General features: G+C 41.6%; 1 protein-coding gene across 1 annotated transcript in view; it reads left to right on the top strand.

Moving 5' to 3' along the window:
* TMPRSS15 (transmembrane serine protease 15) overlaps positions 1–20,940 on the top strand; it is a 473,521-nt gene that overhangs the window by 5,605 nt on the left and 446,976 nt on the right. Inside the window, exons 2-3 of the mRNA XM_073584497.1 lie at positions 16,263–16,390; positions 16,962–17,029. Coding sequence (XP_073440598.1) covers positions 16,263–16,390; positions 16,962–17,029 — 196 coding nt within the window. The remainder of the gene's footprint in view (positions 1–16,262; positions 16,391–16,961; positions 17,030–20,940) is intronic.

The following is a 20,940-nucleotide window of genomic DNA, read 5'->3' as shown; positions in this document are numbered from 1 at the left end:
GGAACTCAGAGGAGTAGTAAAAAGTCTTCTGCGAGAGAAGTTGGATGAAGACTTACCACGGGTGAGCGTGAGTGATAATAAGACTGAACTGCCAGTAGCCATCGTGGCAAAGGGTCATGAAGTGATCCCATTGTGTGAAGTTGGTGAGTTAAGAACTAAAGAAGACAGTCACCCGGTCGGGGCAACTGTAGTGAGGGAAGTGTTTGTGGTAAAGCCAGAGCCTTCGGTCCAGGAAGAGAGCCAGACCATGACCTTCCAGTCTGTAATTGATGTACCAGAAGACATGCAAGAAGCCTGTGCTGAGGAAGGTGTGCATGAGGCTTTCAAAGAGGCGGTCAAAGCCTGTAAGGTGCACTGGACACCTGAGACTCGGCAGTTGGTGATAGTATCAGCCAGAGAAGATACATCAAAACGAGTAGCTGTCCTGAAAGAGATGCATCTACAATGTCTCCACGCCAAACAGCTGGTCAGATGGAGTAATGTGAAGGCTGCTCGACGCCTGGAGTTAGCCAGGGAGGCTATGGATCAGCTGGGTTTGCGGAAAGATGTGGTTCCGGTACCCAAAGCTCTGATTGGGAGAATCATTGGAAGATCCGGGAAGGTGATGCAAGACCTCGTGAATATCTCCGGTGTGGTGAGGGTGAGGATCCCTCCTGATAATGAAGACCCGGTATCCAGTGAAGTGGGTAGAATTCCCATCATCGAGGTTGGCTCCATGGAGAGCCTGAGAGACTTTTGGATGCTCGTGGAGTATCGAGTGGGGTACCTCCAAGAAATTGAGGAGTTGAGGCTGGACCGTCAGCGAGTTAAGAAAGAAGTACGGAATACCAGGTGGTGGCCACCTCCAACCCAAGATGTAAGGACCCGAAGGGTTCCTCCAAGTAGTGAGATGGCAGGTAGCCGAAGAATGTCAGCAAGTGGCAGTTCGACAGGCCGTGCGAGGCTGAGAGACCGCAGTTCCTGTGAGACGCTGAATGAGTCAGACTCAGGCCAGACAGTAGGACTGATTAAGACTGATGACCGTACCAACCGGGAGAGCCGGTCAGTGGGAGAACGGTCAGGTGACGAAGCGTACTCTAGGAGGGTGGTGACTAAACAGTGTCTGATGACGCAGATAGACTGCAACTGGAGGGTCAAAGACAATGACCGATATTTTGACTGCTGGGGGCGGGGGAGGCCTAAAGCAGAGATGAGGCCGTATGACAGATGGAGACGGTTCTCTCAATCTGGGGGGCCAGGTGTAATGAGTGCCCGGTCTTGAGATCCTGGTGTAAGATTGTGTGCTCAACCCCACAAGTTTGAACAGAGGGGCGGGGTATGTGGTGTAATGACCACTGGGTCCACTAGGGGGTGCTGTGTGGATGTCCCAAGAGAACGGATGAGTGGCAGAATCCTGAAGGATAGTTATGTATCTCAAAGTGGGTGGCTTTGAGATGGAGACTTGTGTATGTGTGATCAGCAATATCTGTTATGAATGAGTCACCGAAGGAGGAAAAAGCAAAAATACAAGCTAAGTCCAGAAAACTGGAGAGGTTGGTAGCTATCGGATTGCAGACCCTTGATCCTATCCACAACAACTAACAGTAGCCGTGGGGGGTTCCTACGATGCCCTAGACCCCTCGATCACAGCCGGAGAACTAAATAGGCCTAAAGAAAGGGGAAATCTAAACTGCCCCAGAGCAGACCCCAAAGCAATAAGCAGCCCCCAACATATAATGACGGAGAAGCAAGATGAAAACACTAACACAGATAGAAAGATAGGTTGAGCAAACGATGGGGCCCAAGCTAACTAAAAAGGACAGGATAGAAAAGCTGCTGTCTGCAATCCGCAAAAAACCTACCAAAAAATGTCCCAACCGTCTGATAGGAAAAACAGGCCCTGAAGTCGCTAGGACTTCAAAATGACTATATCAGCACTCGGGTAAATTCTGAAGACAGAGCAAAGAAACAAACTGATCAGAGACAAAAATGGAACTCAGCACCCCCCCGACCGGGGATGGCTGAACTCCAAAAAACAAGGTAAACAAAACAAAACTAATAAGTTCAATAGCAGAGCAAAAACTTATCTTTGGGAAGCAGGAATCAGACTGGTCTCCAAGAATCCAGCAGATTAATCACCAGCGACTCAGAAGGGCGTCGGCTGCCTTATATCCAGTCAGCAGGTCCTGTTACCCAGTCATCATCTACCAGATCAGGTGTTTGGTAATCAGCCTCACTACCTTCCTTCACCAGAAGAGGGAAGTTCATCACACATCGACGGTGAAGGGGAAAATGAACTCACAACAAATATCATTGCTAATGTGTTGTTTCTAAGTGTAAGGGAGAAGTCTTCAGGTAACTAGAGAGATGGGCGGGTTCTGGTTACCCACAAATCCACCCAGGGGTGTGTCTGAAAATGCCTGTAGTAAAAGGCTTTGTAAGTATGTGAAGGACCTGTGATGAGGTCATAGCCATGGGACCCAGTGGGCGTGGCTATGTACCATATAAGGTGGCTAGGGTAGGTCACAAGGGGTGAATGCTGGGACCTGATTGGTCCAGTTTGGAAGGTCCAGTGAGGAGAAGGATCTCCTCACTAACAGCCTGTGGAGCGGCTCTGTGTGTAATGGCGGCCAGCGTCTGAGAGTCCCTGAGGAGTGAGTGGATGCCTGCAGCCTGGAGAAACAGCCATATGGGAACCCTGACGTGGGTGAGATAACAATGGGGCTGAATAGCCTGTTTAATGGACGCTATTCTGTAATGTGAAGCTATATAATGGACGCCGCTACGCTGTTGTATATTGCTGCTGTGGTTTATGATGGTGAATAAACCTCATGGACTGATATGGTTTTATGGAAAACCCGTACCGGATGTTATTTATTTGCTGCCAAACGAGTGTCCCCCAACCATGAATGACAGCGCTGCCTCACAATACATACTACATATATACTACATTCATACAACATATATACTACATTCATACAACATAAATATATACTACATTCATACAACATACATATATACTACATTCATACAACATACATACAACATACATACATACTATATACATACTACATATATACTACATTCATACAACATACATACTACATATATTCTACATTCATACAACATACATACATATATACTACATTCATACAATATACATACATACTACATTCATACAACATACATACTACATTCATACAACATACATACATACTACATACAATACATTGATACAATACATACATACATGTAGACATACAGTACATATAACATAGAGTACATACTCACCATCACTTGTCACTTTGATCCCCAAAGTCAGTGTCATCTCACTGTAAAAAATATTAAAATAACAAACAAGCAATATACTCCCGGATCCGCAGAAATCCACAGGTGTCCCACGACGATCTCCTGCAGTGCATCACTGAGAGGTTACTATAGTTCACTGGTCTCACTTTGTGGCAAAAGCTGCGTGGGAACTTTCTCACACAGCAATGCCAAAAGTGTGACTAGGGACTATTTTTTTATAGTGGCGGAGGAATACAGTGCGGAAGGATACCTACCTCCCGTCATTGTATTCCTGGGGCCCCTAGAGAGCGGTGGCATCAGCTGATGCTGCTGTTCTCCACGGGAGATCATCGTGGGACACTCGTGGATTTCTGCGGATCAGGGAGTATAACGGTTGTTTGTTATATTAATATTTTTTAAAGATGATACTGGCTTCGGGGATCAAAGTGACAAGTGATGGTGAGTATGTACTCTATGTTATATTTACTGTATGTCTATATGTATGTATTGTATGAATGTATGAATGCATTGTATGTATGTATGTTGTATTAATGTAGTATGTATGTAGCATGCATGTATGTTGCATGAATGTAGTATATATGAAGTATGTATGTAGTATGTATGTATGTTGTATGAATGTAGTATGTAGTATGTATGTATGTAGTATGTATGTATGTTGTATGAATGTAGTATGTATGTAGTATGTATTTATTTATTTTTTTTACATTCAACACATTAGCCGGATGATTGGACTACTACTGTCCCATCATTGGCTAATGTGTCAATCACTGTCATTGTAGCAGGCATAGCCCAATGGGACTTGTAGTCCCATAGGACGATGCCCGCACAGACCCCCGGCAGGCCCGCACAGACCCCCAAGAGGCCCGTACAGACCCTGCCCGCACACACAGACACGCACAGTGTCCGCCCATGCACCGCCCACACTCTTCCCCCCTCCTGAACTGGATGTACAATTAAAGAAAGGGTTTTTTTTAATTCCGATATTTCTGTCCCATTGACTTGAATGGGGTTTCCGGTATCGGAATCGGCGATACCCGATACTTTTTGGGTATCGGTCCGATTCAATCCAATCCGATACTTCACGATATTGGATGGTATCGCTTAACACTAATGAGCTATGAAGATAAACCAGAGAGAAAAAAAAGGCAGAAGATAAATTGGTGTTTTAGCACAATATTTAAATATCTTGAGTCGTGAAATAAAGTGTAGGGTGGGATGAGTCAATCCTCCATAGTTGTTTCACATATAATAGCTATATTTTCAATGTTTTTTTAAATAATTAAAGGATAGGTCTTTGCTTGGGAGGCGGCACCCATCTTATTTTTCTGGTGCTGAACCTACATTTTTGCTTATGCAATCCTATATGTATAAACATTGCATACTGATGTCATCATTACCTGACAATTGCCCAGAGTGAATCAACACTGCATAGACACTCCTTATCTCATCTTGGAGTAGAGGTCTTTAACAGATTGCTTTTGGAAAAAGTTTCCTTTAGTGCGTCAGTTGCTGACTGACTGTTAGGTAATGCTGCCATTTTCTTTAACCCCCTTCACCACTTATGACATACAGGTACGTCATAGCTCATGTCACAGAATTGTAGGTGGGAAAATGTGCAAAATCTGCTATGTATCAAATACTTATTTTCCCCACTGACCCCCTCCCAATGTACCCATTCATGACTGACTTCATAAAGTCAGGTCCCTAATAAATTATTTTATCAATACATTTTCACACATATACATTAGAAAAAATTGTGTGGACAAGTCCCTGGTCCTTTTCAAGGGCATGCTGCAATTCAAGCAGTACTTGAATAAAAACTGAAAGTATTTAAGATGTGTGAAAGCTGCTCTGGCTACACACACAGATTCCAGGTGCATGAGAAGAAAGACACACTCAGGTAGTTCCTCCCGAATGCCCCCTCCCTAAACATAGCGGGAAAAATTGTCTTGGACCTGGTACATCCTCTTGTCACAAAATTTGATGAGCAGCATCTCCTCATTGCACAGTACTTTAAAAATCCAGTGTTTGCCATGCATGACAGAGCATCAAACACTGCCTCTGATCGGCGACAGATGAAGCGTGAGCCCGCAGCTGTGGCCAGAGGTAAAAAGTTTACCTCCTGTAGCAGGCATCAGCTGATGGGATTACTACTCTCTATAAATAAAGAATAAATAACATGGATTCCGCTGTATTTTTGTTAACCAGACAGATATAACTGACAGCTGCGGGCTGCAAACCTCAGCTGTCAGCTTTAGCAAGACTAGTTATCAAGAGTTATCAACAGTTTTTGACAACCAACCAACCTGACAGCTGGGGGCTGATATTGTCAATCTGGTAAGGGGCCATGGATATTGCCTCCCACAGACTAAATATAGCAGCCTGCAGTCGCCCCAGAAAAAACGCATCTCGCATCTATTAGATGCATCAATCTGGTGCTTTGCTCAGATCTTCCCACTTGTTCTGTGGTGTTGGTAAGTTGGGTTCAGATTTATGGGGCTGATGTCACATTTGTATTGTCTGGTGACATCAAGCTCACAGCTTAGTAATTAATGGAGAGGTGTCAAATAAACACACTGACAGAATTAAGTCCTTCATTTGCAATAAAAAACACAGTTTTATTTTTTATTTAAAAATAACAAAACAGGTATACTCAACTAATGCTCATTCCATTGAAGCCATTGTCTCTTGTAAAAAAGCAGAAAAATATATATACAAAAATAATCACCAAACTCTCATTCCATTGATGCCATTGTCTCCTATATAAAAATAAAATAAAAAACAACCATATCTCACTGAGGTCACTGCAGTTAAGTGGCCCAAATAGGATTGCATCCTCAGTGACCTGAGGTAACCTTGATGACGTCACCGCTAGTCAATGATGCTGATTTCACAGCAACTCATTTTCCAGTGGTTTTCAGTTTGGATGGTTGCATTTATGCACCGACCAGGTTAAAAACTACTTATCGCAGATGATGAATTACTGCATGGGATAGAACATCAGACAGGTGAGTAATATTGTGTTTTTTATCTTTGTTTTTTTTTACAGTAGACAATTGCTTCAATGGAATAGGTGCCAGGTGAGTATAACTGTGTTTGTTATTTTTAAATAAAAAAGTAAAAGTGTGTTTTTTATTTCAAATTAAAAACTTTATTCTAAATGTGTGTTTATTTACAATATAACCATAGGATTAGTAATGAATAACCATATTATGGACATCTTTCCATTATTAAGCTGTGGGCTTGATATCACTGGACCATACAGAAGTGATATCAACCCCAGAAATTTGAACCCCACTTGCCACCACAGGGAAAGTGGGAAGAGCTGAGCAAAATGGCAAAATTGACGTATCTAATAAATTCACCTTTTCTGCGGTGGCTGCAGGCTGCTATTTTTAGGCTAGGACAGCAATATCCATGGCTCCAGTCACAGCTTTTGGGCTCTCACTGTCATCTGACAGCAAGGGAATCACAGCTGTCTGACTATCTTACCACTTATCAGAGCCACCAGTGTTTCTCATGCTGTCATGCAGAGAAGCAGGAAGAAAAGCTAGTTGTCATGTAAAGTATGAAAATTGCATATGAGTGAAGTGGCCATGTGATGACTGCTGGAACCAGCAAGGAGAGCTGAATCCTGACAGTGAGTATATGAGTATATTTCACGCTGTGAGGATGGGCAAGATACAGGGCTTTATTTTTTAATTAAAGGGTGTGTTCAGGTTTCAGATGAAAGTCTGCAGTCACTATAGGTGGCTGCAGGCTTCTGAATTCTCACAGCGAATGCACTGTACACATTTAGGATTCTCCCTTGCATAAGTATGAGATTTGGATACTTCTAGCTACCTTCCGACTAGATGTGTCCGCCCTCACCAATTCATTTTCATTGGGTGAGGCCACTCGTATCTAGTCGGCATGTGACCACATGTATGCAAATCACCGACATGAGAGCATCCTAATGGCTTGCAAGGGGTGCTATGAGAATTCAAAAGTCTGTAGTCACATAGAATGACTGCAAACTCAAAACAAACCTTTAACCCCTTCCTGACATCAAGCATAATAGTACGCCAATGTTGGACTCCCTCCCTTTGATGTGGGCTCCAGCGGTGAGCCCATATCTTTCCCGACACATGGAAGCTGTTTTGAACAGCTGACATGTGCCTGGAACAGCCATGGGTGGAATTGCGATCCACCCACGACTATTAACCTGTTAAATGCCACTGTCATTCGCTGACATCAGCATTTAACATGCGCTTCTACCAATCGCATCAGAAATCTGCCCATCGGTGACCCCCGTCATGGGATCCAGGGTCACCGGTGAATTGGCATGACAAGCAGAGGTGTTAGGTGCCATGATTCTTCTGCTGTGTGGGATAGATTCCAGGCCTTGTCTGGTGCCGTGGTCTCCCATTCGGGCCCAGCTGCTGGGTCTGCTGCTTAGCGCAGCCGTCAGTCCCTGCAACTTGCTTAGGCTCCTGTTATACATGTGGTTACTACTGGTTCCCTAGCTAAAGTGTATGCTTACCAGTGGTATACAGAGGCAGCCTTACTCTCTGGAGTCTAAGTCCAGAAGTCACCTAACTGAGCATGTCCGGGATGTGGCACCTTCTTATTGGTGCTCTGACTGCTCTGGTTAAGTGGCAGCTCCGGCTTGGCCCATGGATGACGGCCCATTCGACTGGGTGTGAGTGTTTGGGGTGGAGCCTAGTGCATAAAGGGCTTTAAGCAAAGCACGTGGGGGTGCTAGCCGCTCTGCTGGCTTGTATGTGTAATGAACAGAAAGGGTAGTGAAAAACTGTAGAAATATCATGTGGAAAAATCTTACAAAAATATCAAAACCCAATTGTAGTCAATGTACTATAATGAACTGCCGAGGCCTATAGTTGACCGGTTGTAAAATTCATATAGAACAGGAGGGAGGACGAATCCAAAAAAAACAACCAATGGTCATAATAAAATTGCTTTATTTAAATGGTAGGACAAGGAACAAATACAACATACTTCATGGCTGGATAATCATTGCCAGCGAATAGGGACACAGTAAACCATGTTGACATGGTTTACTGTGTCCCTATTCGCTGGCAATGATTATCCAGCCATGAAGTATGTTGTATTTGTTCCTTGCCCTACCATTTAAATAAAGCAATTTTATTATGACCATTGGTTGTTTTTTTGGATTCGTCCTCCCCCTGTGGCTTGTATGTGTGCCTAGTTTTCCTTAGTCAGGCAGTTTTTTGCTTTTTCGCTTGACCTAGCGCCTGTCTGGGTCACGTGTGCGGATAGCACGGGTCAGTTACGGGGCACAGTCAGCTCACGTGCATATTCCCTATTGTTTTAACTGGATATTGCACACTCCTCATAGCTGATCACTGTACTTATATTTTCTGTGCCACTCGGTGGTTAGCTGAGCTGGTACTCCTCTCTCTTGTACTCCTCAGTGTAAGCTGGTACTCATCTCCCTTGTACCCCTTGGGGGTTAGTTGAGCTGGTAATCGTCTCCTCTCTACCCCTCAGTGGTTAGCTGAGCAGGTACTCATCTCCTCTGTACACCTCAGTGGTTAGCTGAGATGGTACTCCACTTCCTGTGCATTCCTGAGTATTATCTGGTGTTGGGTTTCTGTGTTCCATTCACACTGTGTGGAGTTAACTTGGTGTGTTTAAGAAGGTACACTCGCTAGTAGTTTTTATTTATTTTATTGTTCACACTAGCAGCAGTTATTCATCTCTGCATGATGCACCCCACACTTTATGGTTTAATTTAGTGCGATCCGCCAACCCTAACAAGAGGCCTCTATGGTTGTCACTGTCAGGTTGAACTGAGCGCCACCCAGTGGTCAGCGCTCATAGCAAGTGAATAATTCAGCTACATATAGGCGAACTTATCATCGCCTGTATATAGTTGAGCTGATCGAGTTATGGCAGCTTCTAGTCTCCCATGGAGACTATTGAAGCATGCCAAAAGTAAAAAAAAGTTTTAAAAAATATAAAAAAGGTTAAAATCACCCCTCCTTTCGCACCATTCAAAATGAACAATAAAAAAAAATCAAATATACACATATTTGGTAGGGGTGCAGCTTTTAGAATGATGTCACTTTTGCGTATTTTCTGTCACAAAGGCCTCTCAAAGTCACTGCAAATGTGTTGTGGTTCCAAAAAAAATGGATATGCAAATTTGCAAATTTTGTTGAAAAAATGAGAAATTACGACCCTTCTAACATCCATTAAAAAAAAGTTTAAAAAATTATGCAGATGCAAAATATGTGGATAATATTATTTATTAACTATTTTGTGTGATATAACACTCTGGCTTTAGGATATAAAAATTCAAAGCTGGAATATAGTGAAATTTCTGCCAAATTTTCAATATTTTCATAAATACAAATCATACCGATCAAACATTACCACTATCATGAAGTATGAAGTATGTCACCAAAGAGCAATCTCAGAATCACTGAACACAATCTTTCGATTTTGCGTTTTTGTTTATTGCTCCCCTTCTTCCCAGAGTCATAAGTTTTTTATTTTTCTGTCTATATGGCCATGTAAGGGCTTGTTTTTTGCAGGACAAGTTGTGCTTTTGAATGACGTAATTGATTTTACCATATAGTATACTGTAAACTGGGAAAACAATTCTAAGTGCTGTGAAATTGCAAAAAAAGTGCAATTCCAAAATTGTTTTTTGGTTGGTTTTTTTTTTACCATGTTCACTAAATCCTAAAACTGACCTGTTGGTATGATTCTCTGTTTCAGTATGAGAACACCGATACCAAACATGTATAGGTTCTCTTTTATTTAAGTGGTGAAACAAAAATCCAAGGCTTGTTAAAGAAAAAGAGAGCGCAATTCTTTGAGACCCCTGGCATCTGCATTTTTACACCTATTGAAATGGAAAGGAAGCACAGTTTAAAATATTTTTAGTGGTTCTTTGTGGTTTAATATTGCAAGTCTAATAAATAATATGTGAAAAACTGGACATATATTTCCTATTTCTCTTTACAGTTTCCCACAATATCAGCAAAGAAAGAGAATAAAAAAGGAATATAAAAATGACAAAAAATAAGCCCAATGTGATGCGAAAAATAGAGACAAAAATTAGGTGAATATTTAAATGAGAAAAAAAATTATAATAAAATCTGCAAATGTCCCTGGTCAGGAAGTGGGAGTAAATGGACATTTAATTAGCTCGTTAATAAGAAGTCCAGTGGTCAGATGGTCTAGCTGGGTCACTCTATTCCATCACTTTTTTTTCTTTTTGTGCTGTCTTCAAGGAATATTTAATATGAAGGAACGCTCCAGTTTCCTCACTCAGCCTTTTCTGAGGTGACTTTACAGCAGTGGCGCGTCCACCATTTTGAACCATTTTGCATATAATGTGATTAGGTCAAATTCAAACCTTCAAGTGTTTCTTTCCTAAATAGAATTCATCAGAGTGATACAGGATAAGGCCGGGATCACACATGCTAGGAATACGGCCGAGATTCGCTTGTTAATACTCGGTACTGCCGCCGGAAATCAGGAGCGCAGCGTGCTGCTCCATCTATTGCTATGCGGCCGCACACTCCACTCCTGAGTGCCGGCGGCAGTACCGGGTATTAACATGCGAGACTCGGCCGTGTAATCCCGGCCTAAGTAATCTATATATATAATCATCTTATCATGTCTGTCTCTAACCAAAATCCTGCGTCGCTGATTGGTCGCGGCAGTTAGGCCATGACCAATCAGCGACAGTCGCTTAGTCGTCGCTGCAACACAGCTGCATCGCTTATTGTACAGGCACATTACAGCCGTTAAAGGCATCACTGCTGCATCGCTCGTTACACAGGCACAGTCCTTTACATATACAATACATTAGGTAAGAGCAGAACAGTGACTGCAGCTCTGGGTGTAACAGGAGTACATTAGGTAACAGCAGAACAGTGACTGCAGATCTAGGTGTAACTTGCGTACAATACATTAGGTAAGAGCAGAAAAGTGACTGCAGCTCTGGGTGTAACAAGAGTACATTAGGTAACAGCAGAACAGTGACTGCAGATCTTGGTGTAACTTGCATACAATACATTAGGTAAGAGCAGAAAAGTGACTGCAGCTCTGGGTGTAACTGGAGTACAATACAATAAGTAAGATCTGAACAGTGACTGCAGATCTGGCTGTAACAGGAGTATAATTCATTAGGTAACAGCAGAACAGAGACTGCAGCTCTGGGTGTAACAGGAGTACATTAGGTAACAGCAGAATAGTGACAGCAGATCTGGGTAACTGAAGTACAATACATTAGGTAGCAGCAGAACAGTGACTGCAGCTCTGGGTGTAACTTGAGTACAATACATTTGGTAAGATCTGAACAGTGACTGCAGCTCTGGCTGTAACAGTAGTATAATACAGTTGCTTAGTCGTCGTGGCAACACTGCTGCATCGCGCATTGTACAGGCACATTACAGCCGTTAAAGGCATCACTGCTGCGTCACTCATTACACAGGCACAGTCCTTTACATATACAATACATTACGTAAGAGCAGAACAGTGACTGCAGCTCTGGGTGTAACAGAAGTACATTAGGTAACAGCAGAACAGTGACAGCAGCTCTGAGTGTAACAGGAGTATAATACACTAGATGGTGGGCTGTTTCTATCACATCGGGTATTTTAGAGTCTCTGTTAAAATAAAAAAAAATAGTTACATACTCACCTTCCGACGGCCCCCGGACTCTGTCCCTCCTCTCACCACGTACCAGGCATCTTCCGGTTCCAGTGATGCTTAGCGAGAAGGGCTGAAGATGACGCCACTCTCGCAAGTGCGCAACATCATCAGCGGTGTTTCGCGCAAAGCATTACTGGAACCGGAAGATGCCGGGAGCATGGAGAGGAGAGAACAAGTCCGGGGGCCATCGGAAGGTGAAAATATAACTATTTTTTATTTGTAGGCCACCATCTAGTACATTAATGATTAGAAGGGGTCTGACTTAAGCTCTAGGAATCTCTGATGATCCTGAGAACATGACTCCCAAAATCTTATGTGAAGAAAGCAATAATGCCCATGTGTGAAGACAAATCTATTGACTTCTATGGGTGTGTGAAAGCAGTATGACGCGTATTTGTGACTGTGAATGGAATGGCAGTCACGTATGCATATTATTGCTCAATTTAAATAATGGCATAAAACTCTCTTGTTATTGATTGGTCTAGATCCCAGTAGTTGAACCCACAACTGTGAATAGGTTACAAATCATGTCTCGTGTGCCTATATAGAACAGGACCTGAACCCATACCATACACAATGGGTGCTAGATGCATTATTTATCTGGAAACTGCATCAAAAAGAATTGAAGGGAGTAGAGTTGAGCGAAACAGGTCGGCCAGATTCATAAGTCGCCGACTTATGGCAAAGTCGGGTTTTGCCGATCGAAACCCGACCACAGCGTGAAGTCGGCCATGCGGTAGGCAAAACGAGCGCCAAAGTCGGATTTCCCAGAATGCAGCCACTGAGCAAGGACGTACACTGTGGACAATGAGATGACGTGCAGCTTAGAGAGAGAGAGATTTCGCGCACTTTAGAAAAGCGGTCTGGCATGTAGGTGTGTTTACTGTCCTCCACTCCCTGCCAACTTTGCTTCCCTATTGACTTGCATTGGGTTTTGGGTTTCAGTCGGACCTTCGACTTTTCCCGATAGTCGACTTGACTTTTGAGAAAGTCTGGTGTCATAAAACCCGACTCGACCCTAAAAAAGGCAAAGTCGCTCATCTCTAGAAGGGAGTGATATTCATGATATGTAACTATCCTGTCCAACTCATTTCCAAAGCACATTTATTCAAATGAATGAGCAAGCATGTAATGCATGAGTGCAGAGACAATCAGAGTTATGTTTGCAATGTTTTCTTTGTCTAACTTTTATAAGGGACTGTATTATATACAAAATGGCTCCTTTCTTCTACAAATACACCATTCTAGTTCAATGACTGTATGTGATATTAGAGCTCAGAGAAATGGAGCTAAGCTTCAATACGGCAGTAAATATAGTGATTAATTAAAAGTAAGGTAACAAAGCAGCCAAAGTTTGCGCTCTTGTATAATCTTTTCACCCAACCTTCATGTAAATTTTATTGTAATCTTGAAGATAGTACAACTCTATGCTTTATAAAAATGTAACCGGGATTAATAACCCATATCCTCGTAAAGGGGCATTACAGAATGTTTGGGATGGAATTGTACCTTGGAAGCTCTACAATCATTTATCTGGAGGATCTAATGGCTACTTTCTCATTGTCCAAAAACTAATATCCTCCAGTTAAAGCTGTTATGAAGGGTACTCCTCAATGTATAACTCTTACAAACTGTCTCTGGCAGTTCAAGGATTCAGTGACACCATTTGTCTGTTTCTTTCACAAGATCCGCTAATGAACACTATTGGAAACCATCATGAAAGGGATTTTCTGTATATATGACAGTATCACGTTTTCAGGTGTCAAATAGAATATAAATACAAGTTCTGCACTTTTTTCTGTATTGCTTACTTTCATGTGGTTAAAGTAAAGCTTCAGTTTTAAATATATATTGGTGACTCATTGAAACATTTGGAAAGATATTAATGTGGTGTTGTATCTGAACTTTAAAGGGGTATCCACCATTTATGTCCATTTTTTTTTCTTGATAGCAATCTGTCATCAGATTTCATGCTACCTCATCTGATGGCAGCATAATGTAGGAAAAGAGACCCCGAATCCAGTGATGTATCACTTAGTTTACTGGGTGCAGCAATTGTAACATAATCTTAGCTGTAGCATGTAGCAGAGCTGAGAAAGGTAACCCCACCCACACCACAGTTTATGTGTGTGTGTGGCGCCCCTGAGGGTCCAGTCGCCACAGAGGTACTGCACCTCACCCAGAGGTGTGGTACCTCACAACCAGATAAGGTGAGTGCACCCGACTAGATTCCAACACCCACATCCCACACACACCAGTAGTGTAGCCGAACACCCTTTCTGGCTCCCTGCTTGGAGCACGAAGAGTGCTGGGAGGTGGGCGGAGTGTAATGACATTTTGTGAAAGCTGGGAGCCCCTGCACTTCCATGATTTACTATGCGATGGACTCCGGGAAAATGGCTGTCGGGGGTGACGCATGCGAAGATGCAGATCTTGGCGCTGAGATCTCATCTCCCGAGATCTTGGTGCCGAGATCTCCATCTGCACATGCGCCACCCTGGCAGCCATTTTCCTGCAGTCCACTGCATAGTAAAACATGTAAGTGCTGGGGCTTCGGGCTTTCACAAAATGTCAGCGGAGCCCCCGCACCACCTTACACCCACAGCATCGCACATCCGAACACCCCCTCATCTCAGGCTGTGGCCTAAAGGAACATCCCAGCCTGCAGTAACTCTGCACTCTTGCCTCCTCCAGCAGTGACAATAGGACCCTGCTCCACCTTGGCACGTAAGGTAAATTCGCATTATAAGACACACCCCCATTTTCCCCAAAATTTAGGGGAAAACAAGTGTTTCTTATAATCTGAAAAATACAGTATACAGAATATACTTAAAAATGAAGGTATACGCAATGAAGGAAAGAATTACTTGATCCCTTGCTGATTTTGTAAGTTTCTCCACTGACAAAGACATGAACAGTCTACAATTTTAAGGGTAGGTTAATTTTAACATTGAGAGCTAGAATATAAAAAATAAAATCCAGAAAATCACATTTTTAAATAACATAAATTTATATAATGGAGGAAGTTGAAGCTCTGAGTTGCCAAGTGACAGTCTTAAAATCTTAATGATTTACAGATGATCTGCAGAGGAGTGGACCAAAATTACTCCGGACATGTGCACTAACCTCATCATCAACTGCAAAAAACGTCTATCTGCTGTGCTTGCCAACAAGGGTTTTGCCACCAAGTATTAAGTCTTGTTTGCCAGAGGGATCAAATACATATTTCTTACAGCAAAATGCAAATACATTTATATAATTTATACAATGGGATTTTCTGGATTTTATTTTTGATATTCTATCTCTCAGTGCTAAAACTAACCTACCCTTAATTATAGATTGTTCATGTCCTTGTCAGTGGGCAAACTTACAAAAATCAGCAAAGGATCAAATACATATTTCCTATCAAGCTATGGCCAAGTTCGTATGACCGTAATTTTGGGCCGAGTGCTGTGAAAAAACAGACAGCACATGGACAGTACAGTATAACATGTTATCAGGGAAAGCTGCTTCTTTCTAATCCTGGACTGATTCTAAAAATTCTCAACTCACAGGTAAAATTTGTATTCAGTGAAGACAGACTTTCCCATTACTGAGATAGGAGATGATAGTTGTAGATTCTATGTAGAGGTGAATGAGGAGGAGAATGGAGGTGACAGAGGCATTACCTCTCTGTACTCCTCCCTTCTACAAAGAATCTTATCAGTAGCAACTCCCACCTTCTATCTCGGCAGTGTAACTGTGTGTCTTCATTGAGAATTTTGGAAATAAAATATCAGTCCTGATGGAGAAAAAAAACAGCTTTCACTGATAAGATATATTACAAAATGTTTTATTTTCACATATACTATTGATTTATTAAATAAAAATTCAAATGATGGATACTCTTTAATACTAAGGCTGTTTTTAATGAGCTTAGAATCTTACCTGCCCTTTAACTTTGCATTCATTTAGCCAGTATGAGGCATATCTGATAGAAAAGGTTAGAGTTCTAACAAAGAATGGTCACCGTGCCTTAGCTTGCGGACACATCCGAATTGACCCATTTGTGCGCTAAGTACCTTAATTGTATCTGCAGTAATGCACTTTGCGTTTCTTTTCTCATACAAGTTTGAATACATTCTAGTAAAACCAGTGGCACCTGCACACTTTTGGTTTGTGTCTAGTCCATCCATCCATTCATCCATCCATTTATCTATATTAGTTTATATAAAGTTACAGCATTTCAATGTATGAATATTGTGTACTTTAATTGTACTAATCTTCCTTTTCTTTCCTAGTTGCCTCTGAAGAGAAAAGTACATCATGGGGATCCTTTAAAATAGTGTCAGGAGTTGCATACACATCCAGTTTGCAAGACCAGAACTCAACTGACTTTAAAATTCTAGCATATGACGTGCAAAAAATGGTAACTAAGTAATTTTACTTGAAAAAAACAAGATATATTTTATTTTTAATGCATTTATATATTCTTATTTAAGTCATATAATGGCAATTTTCTCCAAGGGTCAGGCATACTGTACCTATTGAAAAGAAAAGGGAACCAAATACAGAGTATTGTAATGTGAAGATGTTAAATTAGCTTTACTCTACAATTTGTGCCACTTTCTGGTATGAATTATAGTAAATCTGGTGATTGGCCTGACCCCTTCAGCTATGTCTCTTTTGTCACACTTTTGTGAAAATTTGTAACTTCAATTGCCTGCCTTCATTTTTTATCCTCCATCATGCAGCCAGACCAAAGTACGCTGTATATAAAGTTTGCTGAAGGCTATAGAGCAACACATATTTGAATGGTAAATGCTTATAATGAGCTTTTACTCAGAATATATTTAGATGCTGACTTTTAAATAATAAATTGGTAAAATTAAATAATTGAATAGAAGGTCAGAAGAAATGTATACTTGAGTCAAGTTCCCTAGTAATTTTATTGCATTTGTTGTGTATGTAATCTACATCTATTTTTTTTAATTTAACAGATAAATGACATTTTTCAAGCCAGTCAACTAAACTTGGAATACAGAACTTCAGACATTTTAGAATTCAGGTAAGTAAAGAGGTTTGATAGAGGATGCCCAAAACTTATGTATCCAACTATTTCTGTAAATTGTTTATAACATTCAAAATATATTGATATTAATTGTAACTTAATTGTACCAAACACAATATTAAATAGGTTTTCTCATCTTACTTAATGGGTATAATGGCAACAGTGCTTAAAAACACAAACAATTTACATTACAATTAGAGATGGGCAAACCCATGGATGTTTGGGTCCAGCGAGTTTGGCCAAACAGTTAAAAAAAAAGTTTGGTTCGGATAACAGAACAGTACCCGAACCAGGACGTGGGCGCCATTCACTTGAATGGGGAGCCCAAACATCCAGTGTTTGCCACGCTGTCATGTGCATGACAGCGAGGCAAACACTGCCTTTGATCGGTGGTAAAATCATTACCATCGGTCAGAGAGAGCCACGGTTCCCATGCTGTCAAATAGCAGCTATGATTGGAGGCAAAAAATCCGTTCACTGGCGTAGATTAATGGGACTACTACTCCCATCAGCCTAGGCCTGCTGCCGCTGATAGCAATACTCCCATCAGCTGGCACCTGTGCTCTAAATAAATAATATAAAAGAAGTGTGAGTTTTCCTGTGTTTTTGATAACCAGGCAGGCAAAAGCATGCTCTGCAACCATCATCTGTCAGTGTTATCATGGCTGGTTATCAAGAATAAAAAGGTCCCCATGCTGTTGTTTTAAATAATTTAAATGAGTAATTTTTAAAAAATGGCTTGGAATCCCCCCTCCATTTTTGATAACTAGCCAAGCAAAAGCAGACAGCTGGGGGCTGGTATTCTCAGGCTGGTAAGGGGCCATGCATATTGGACCCCTTCTGCCTAAAAATAGCAGCTCATAGCCACCCAGAAATGGCACATACAGTATATTAGATCTGCTAATTTTCCCACTTTGCCTAGTTCTTTCCACTTGCCCTGTGGCGGTGGCAAGTGAGGTTGATATTTGAGGGGTTGATGCCACCTTTGTATTGTCCAGTGACATCAAGCCCAGGGCTTAGTAATGCAGAGGAATCTATAAGATGGTCAGAAGAGGTTGGTCGGAAGAGACAAGAAGGAAAGCCAGAACCAGGGCTGGAGAAATGGTATCTGACTCTCTAGCCACAAGCTACCGAGAGTTAGCATCCCCGAGGGGAGGTAGTTGCGCACAACCAACAGCAGAGATGAGATTCCAAAGAAAAGTTTGGGACCCATCATCAAATCTCATTCAACCAGTGGTGAGTAGAGACAGAACACTTGTCTCAAAGGCTGCAAGAGCTGATAGCTAGGACCATGGTCACATTCCTCAAAAGAGAGGGGCAACATCGATGGCATGTGGTGGGTGTGATCCAACAAGGAAGGGAGCAGGATGAACCCTTCTTGAGTGATGAATGGGCCTAAGAAAGTCTCCTTGAGGCAATTTGAGACTGGGATTCTACCACCCCCAAGAGATCTTACTGTACTTGGGGTCCCCACTCCCTATGCAGGAGTAGGCATTTGTGCAGGTGACACAAGGGGCTGTTGCCCATTTCTATATGCCGGGACTCTGGCATTACCTGAAGCCGAGTCACTTATAATACAGGCAACTGGGAACTTGACTCAAGGAAGCAGGTGGAGGCAGTCTCCCCGCCTTCCGAGGAAGGATAATAAGAAATGGAGACTGGAAGAGGATTACTGTATTATTCTCCTTAAAATTTTTTCCTGGCTTTGCACTTTGTGCAAAATCTTTATGAGTGTAGGAGTACATAAGCTACACTTTCAAAATATTTACATTCCAAATTTTTCTGGATTGAATATGTCAAACATAGAGTATTATGTGTTTTGTGTTACATTATGGTGGTACCTACAATTAAAGAAACCTTCAAAAAGTTTTTATGGATTTAATTATTCACCTATATAGGTTAATGCTGTTATTATCACAATATGGTAGAATATAAAAACTACATAAAAGTTCCAAAATTTATATGGATTCAATCAGTCATCCATACAGTTTAACGTGCTTTGTGTAAAATTACAGTGGGTTAAAATTTTTAAAAACTGCTTGGCCTGGTACAGTTCACAAATATTTTTGTCCAAATATTGGTTATAGTCATATATACTGTTGAACCTGCTTTATGTGAAGTTTTGTTGGCTTGAAATAAAAAAAATCAAAAATTGGCCTGCTACATGTGTACAAATTTGGTTGTTTACAAATTGACTATTGTCACATATACTCTTGAACTTGGTTTTTTAAAATTTCATTGGCTTGAAATAAACAAAATTGGCCTGATACACTTCACAAAATATTTATCCTCTAAAAATTGACTATTGTCATCTCTTCTGTAGAACCTGCTTTGTTTGAAATTTTGTTAGCTTGAACTAAAAAATATAAAACTGAACGGCTACAGGTGTAGAAATTTGTTTTTATAAAAAAATGACTATTTTCACATATATTATATGGGTTTTTGTAAAATTTTATTGGTTTGAAATAAAAAACAAAACTCACCTGCCATGAGTGTAGAAATGTGGTTGTTATAAAATTGACTATTGTCATATATACTCTAGAACTTGGTTTCTGTTAAATTTCATTGGTTTGAATTAAGAAACAAATTGGCCTGGTACAGTTCACAAAATATTTTTATTCCAAAATTTGACTTTTGTCATGTACATTGTAGAACCTGTTTTGTTTGAAATTTCATTGATTTGCAATAAAAACTAAACTTGGCCTGCAAAAGGTGTAGAAATGTGGTCTGGGTGTAACCGGTCCCCAGCCACACATTGCGGCAAAGTTATTGAAAGGAATAACAGACCAAACAGATCTGTGGCTACTGCCGCTGATCCTACAAACAGGCATGGTCGTGTGTGATAATGGGTTTAGCCTGGTGGTGGCTGTGAAGCTTGACAAGCTCACACATGTATCATGCTTGGCCCATGTGATCAATGTGGTAGTTCAGCAGTTTCTGAAAGCCTACCCACATTTGCCAAAGCTTCTGATCAAGGTGCGCCATGTCAGCAAGTTGGCTACAGCTGACGCCACTCTAGCAGTGTTGCCACAGCACATGCAAGTGCTAGCTCACTGACTGGTGTGTGATGTGACCACGTGCAGTAAAACCACACTGCAAATGCTGGCTAGGCTGTGTAAGCAGCAGAGTTCAGCTGTGGAATACCTGCTCCAACATGCCCGTCAATATTCTGGTCAAACTCTACACATCAATTGAACAGTGGCCATGGATATCTGACATTTCTACAAGACTTTGAGGACTCCACAAAGATGGTGAGTGGCCAAGATGCCATCATCAGCTCAGCGATCCCTTTTTTGTGCCTATTTAAACAGTCGCTGCTGGCACTTAGACATGAAACTTTGCATGACGTCCAGGTGGACATGGAGGAAGACATGAAACATGGAGATAGTGCCCATCCTCATCTAATCTCATCTGTTCAGCGCAGATTGGGTAACAATGAGGAGGTGGAGGCTGAAGAACAAAAGGAGGAATAGGAGCTGGTGAAAAATATGCTAGTACCCACACAAGCTTATTTCCATCTCTTCTACTTGGATGGGCTGGAGAGGGGAATGAGGAGGAAGAAATGGAGGAAGTGGAGAGGAGGAGATGTCATTATCGTGGAGACAGGGAAGTGTTGGCTGTAGGGACTTTGGCACATAAGCCCGACTTCATGAACCGCTGCCTTTCCTATGCCTTTCCTATGACCCTTGTGTTATATTCATCTTGGCAAAAAAAGAGCAGTGGTAGTTCACCCTACTAGACCCAAGCTACAAGCAGAACTTTTCATCTCTTCTTCCTGACTCGTAGAGGTCTTCTAAAATGGTGCTATATCACATGACCATTGTGAAAAATATGTTAAAAAATATTACCATCAGACAATGCTAGTGGCAGGGGGAAAGCTTCCTTGCCCAACTAAGGAGGAGATGTGA

The sequence above is a fragment of the Dendrobates tinctorius genome, unplaced genomic scaffold (genome assembly GCF_039654945.1).
Source record: "Dendrobates tinctorius isolate UK_male_01 unplaced genomic scaffold, ASM3965494v1 ptg000084l, whole genome shotgun sequence".
Taxonomy (NCBI): Eukaryota; Metazoa; Chordata; class Amphibia; order Anura; family Dendrobatidae; genus Dendrobates; species Dendrobates tinctorius.
This window is presented reverse-complemented; position numbering and strand designations above follow the sequence as displayed.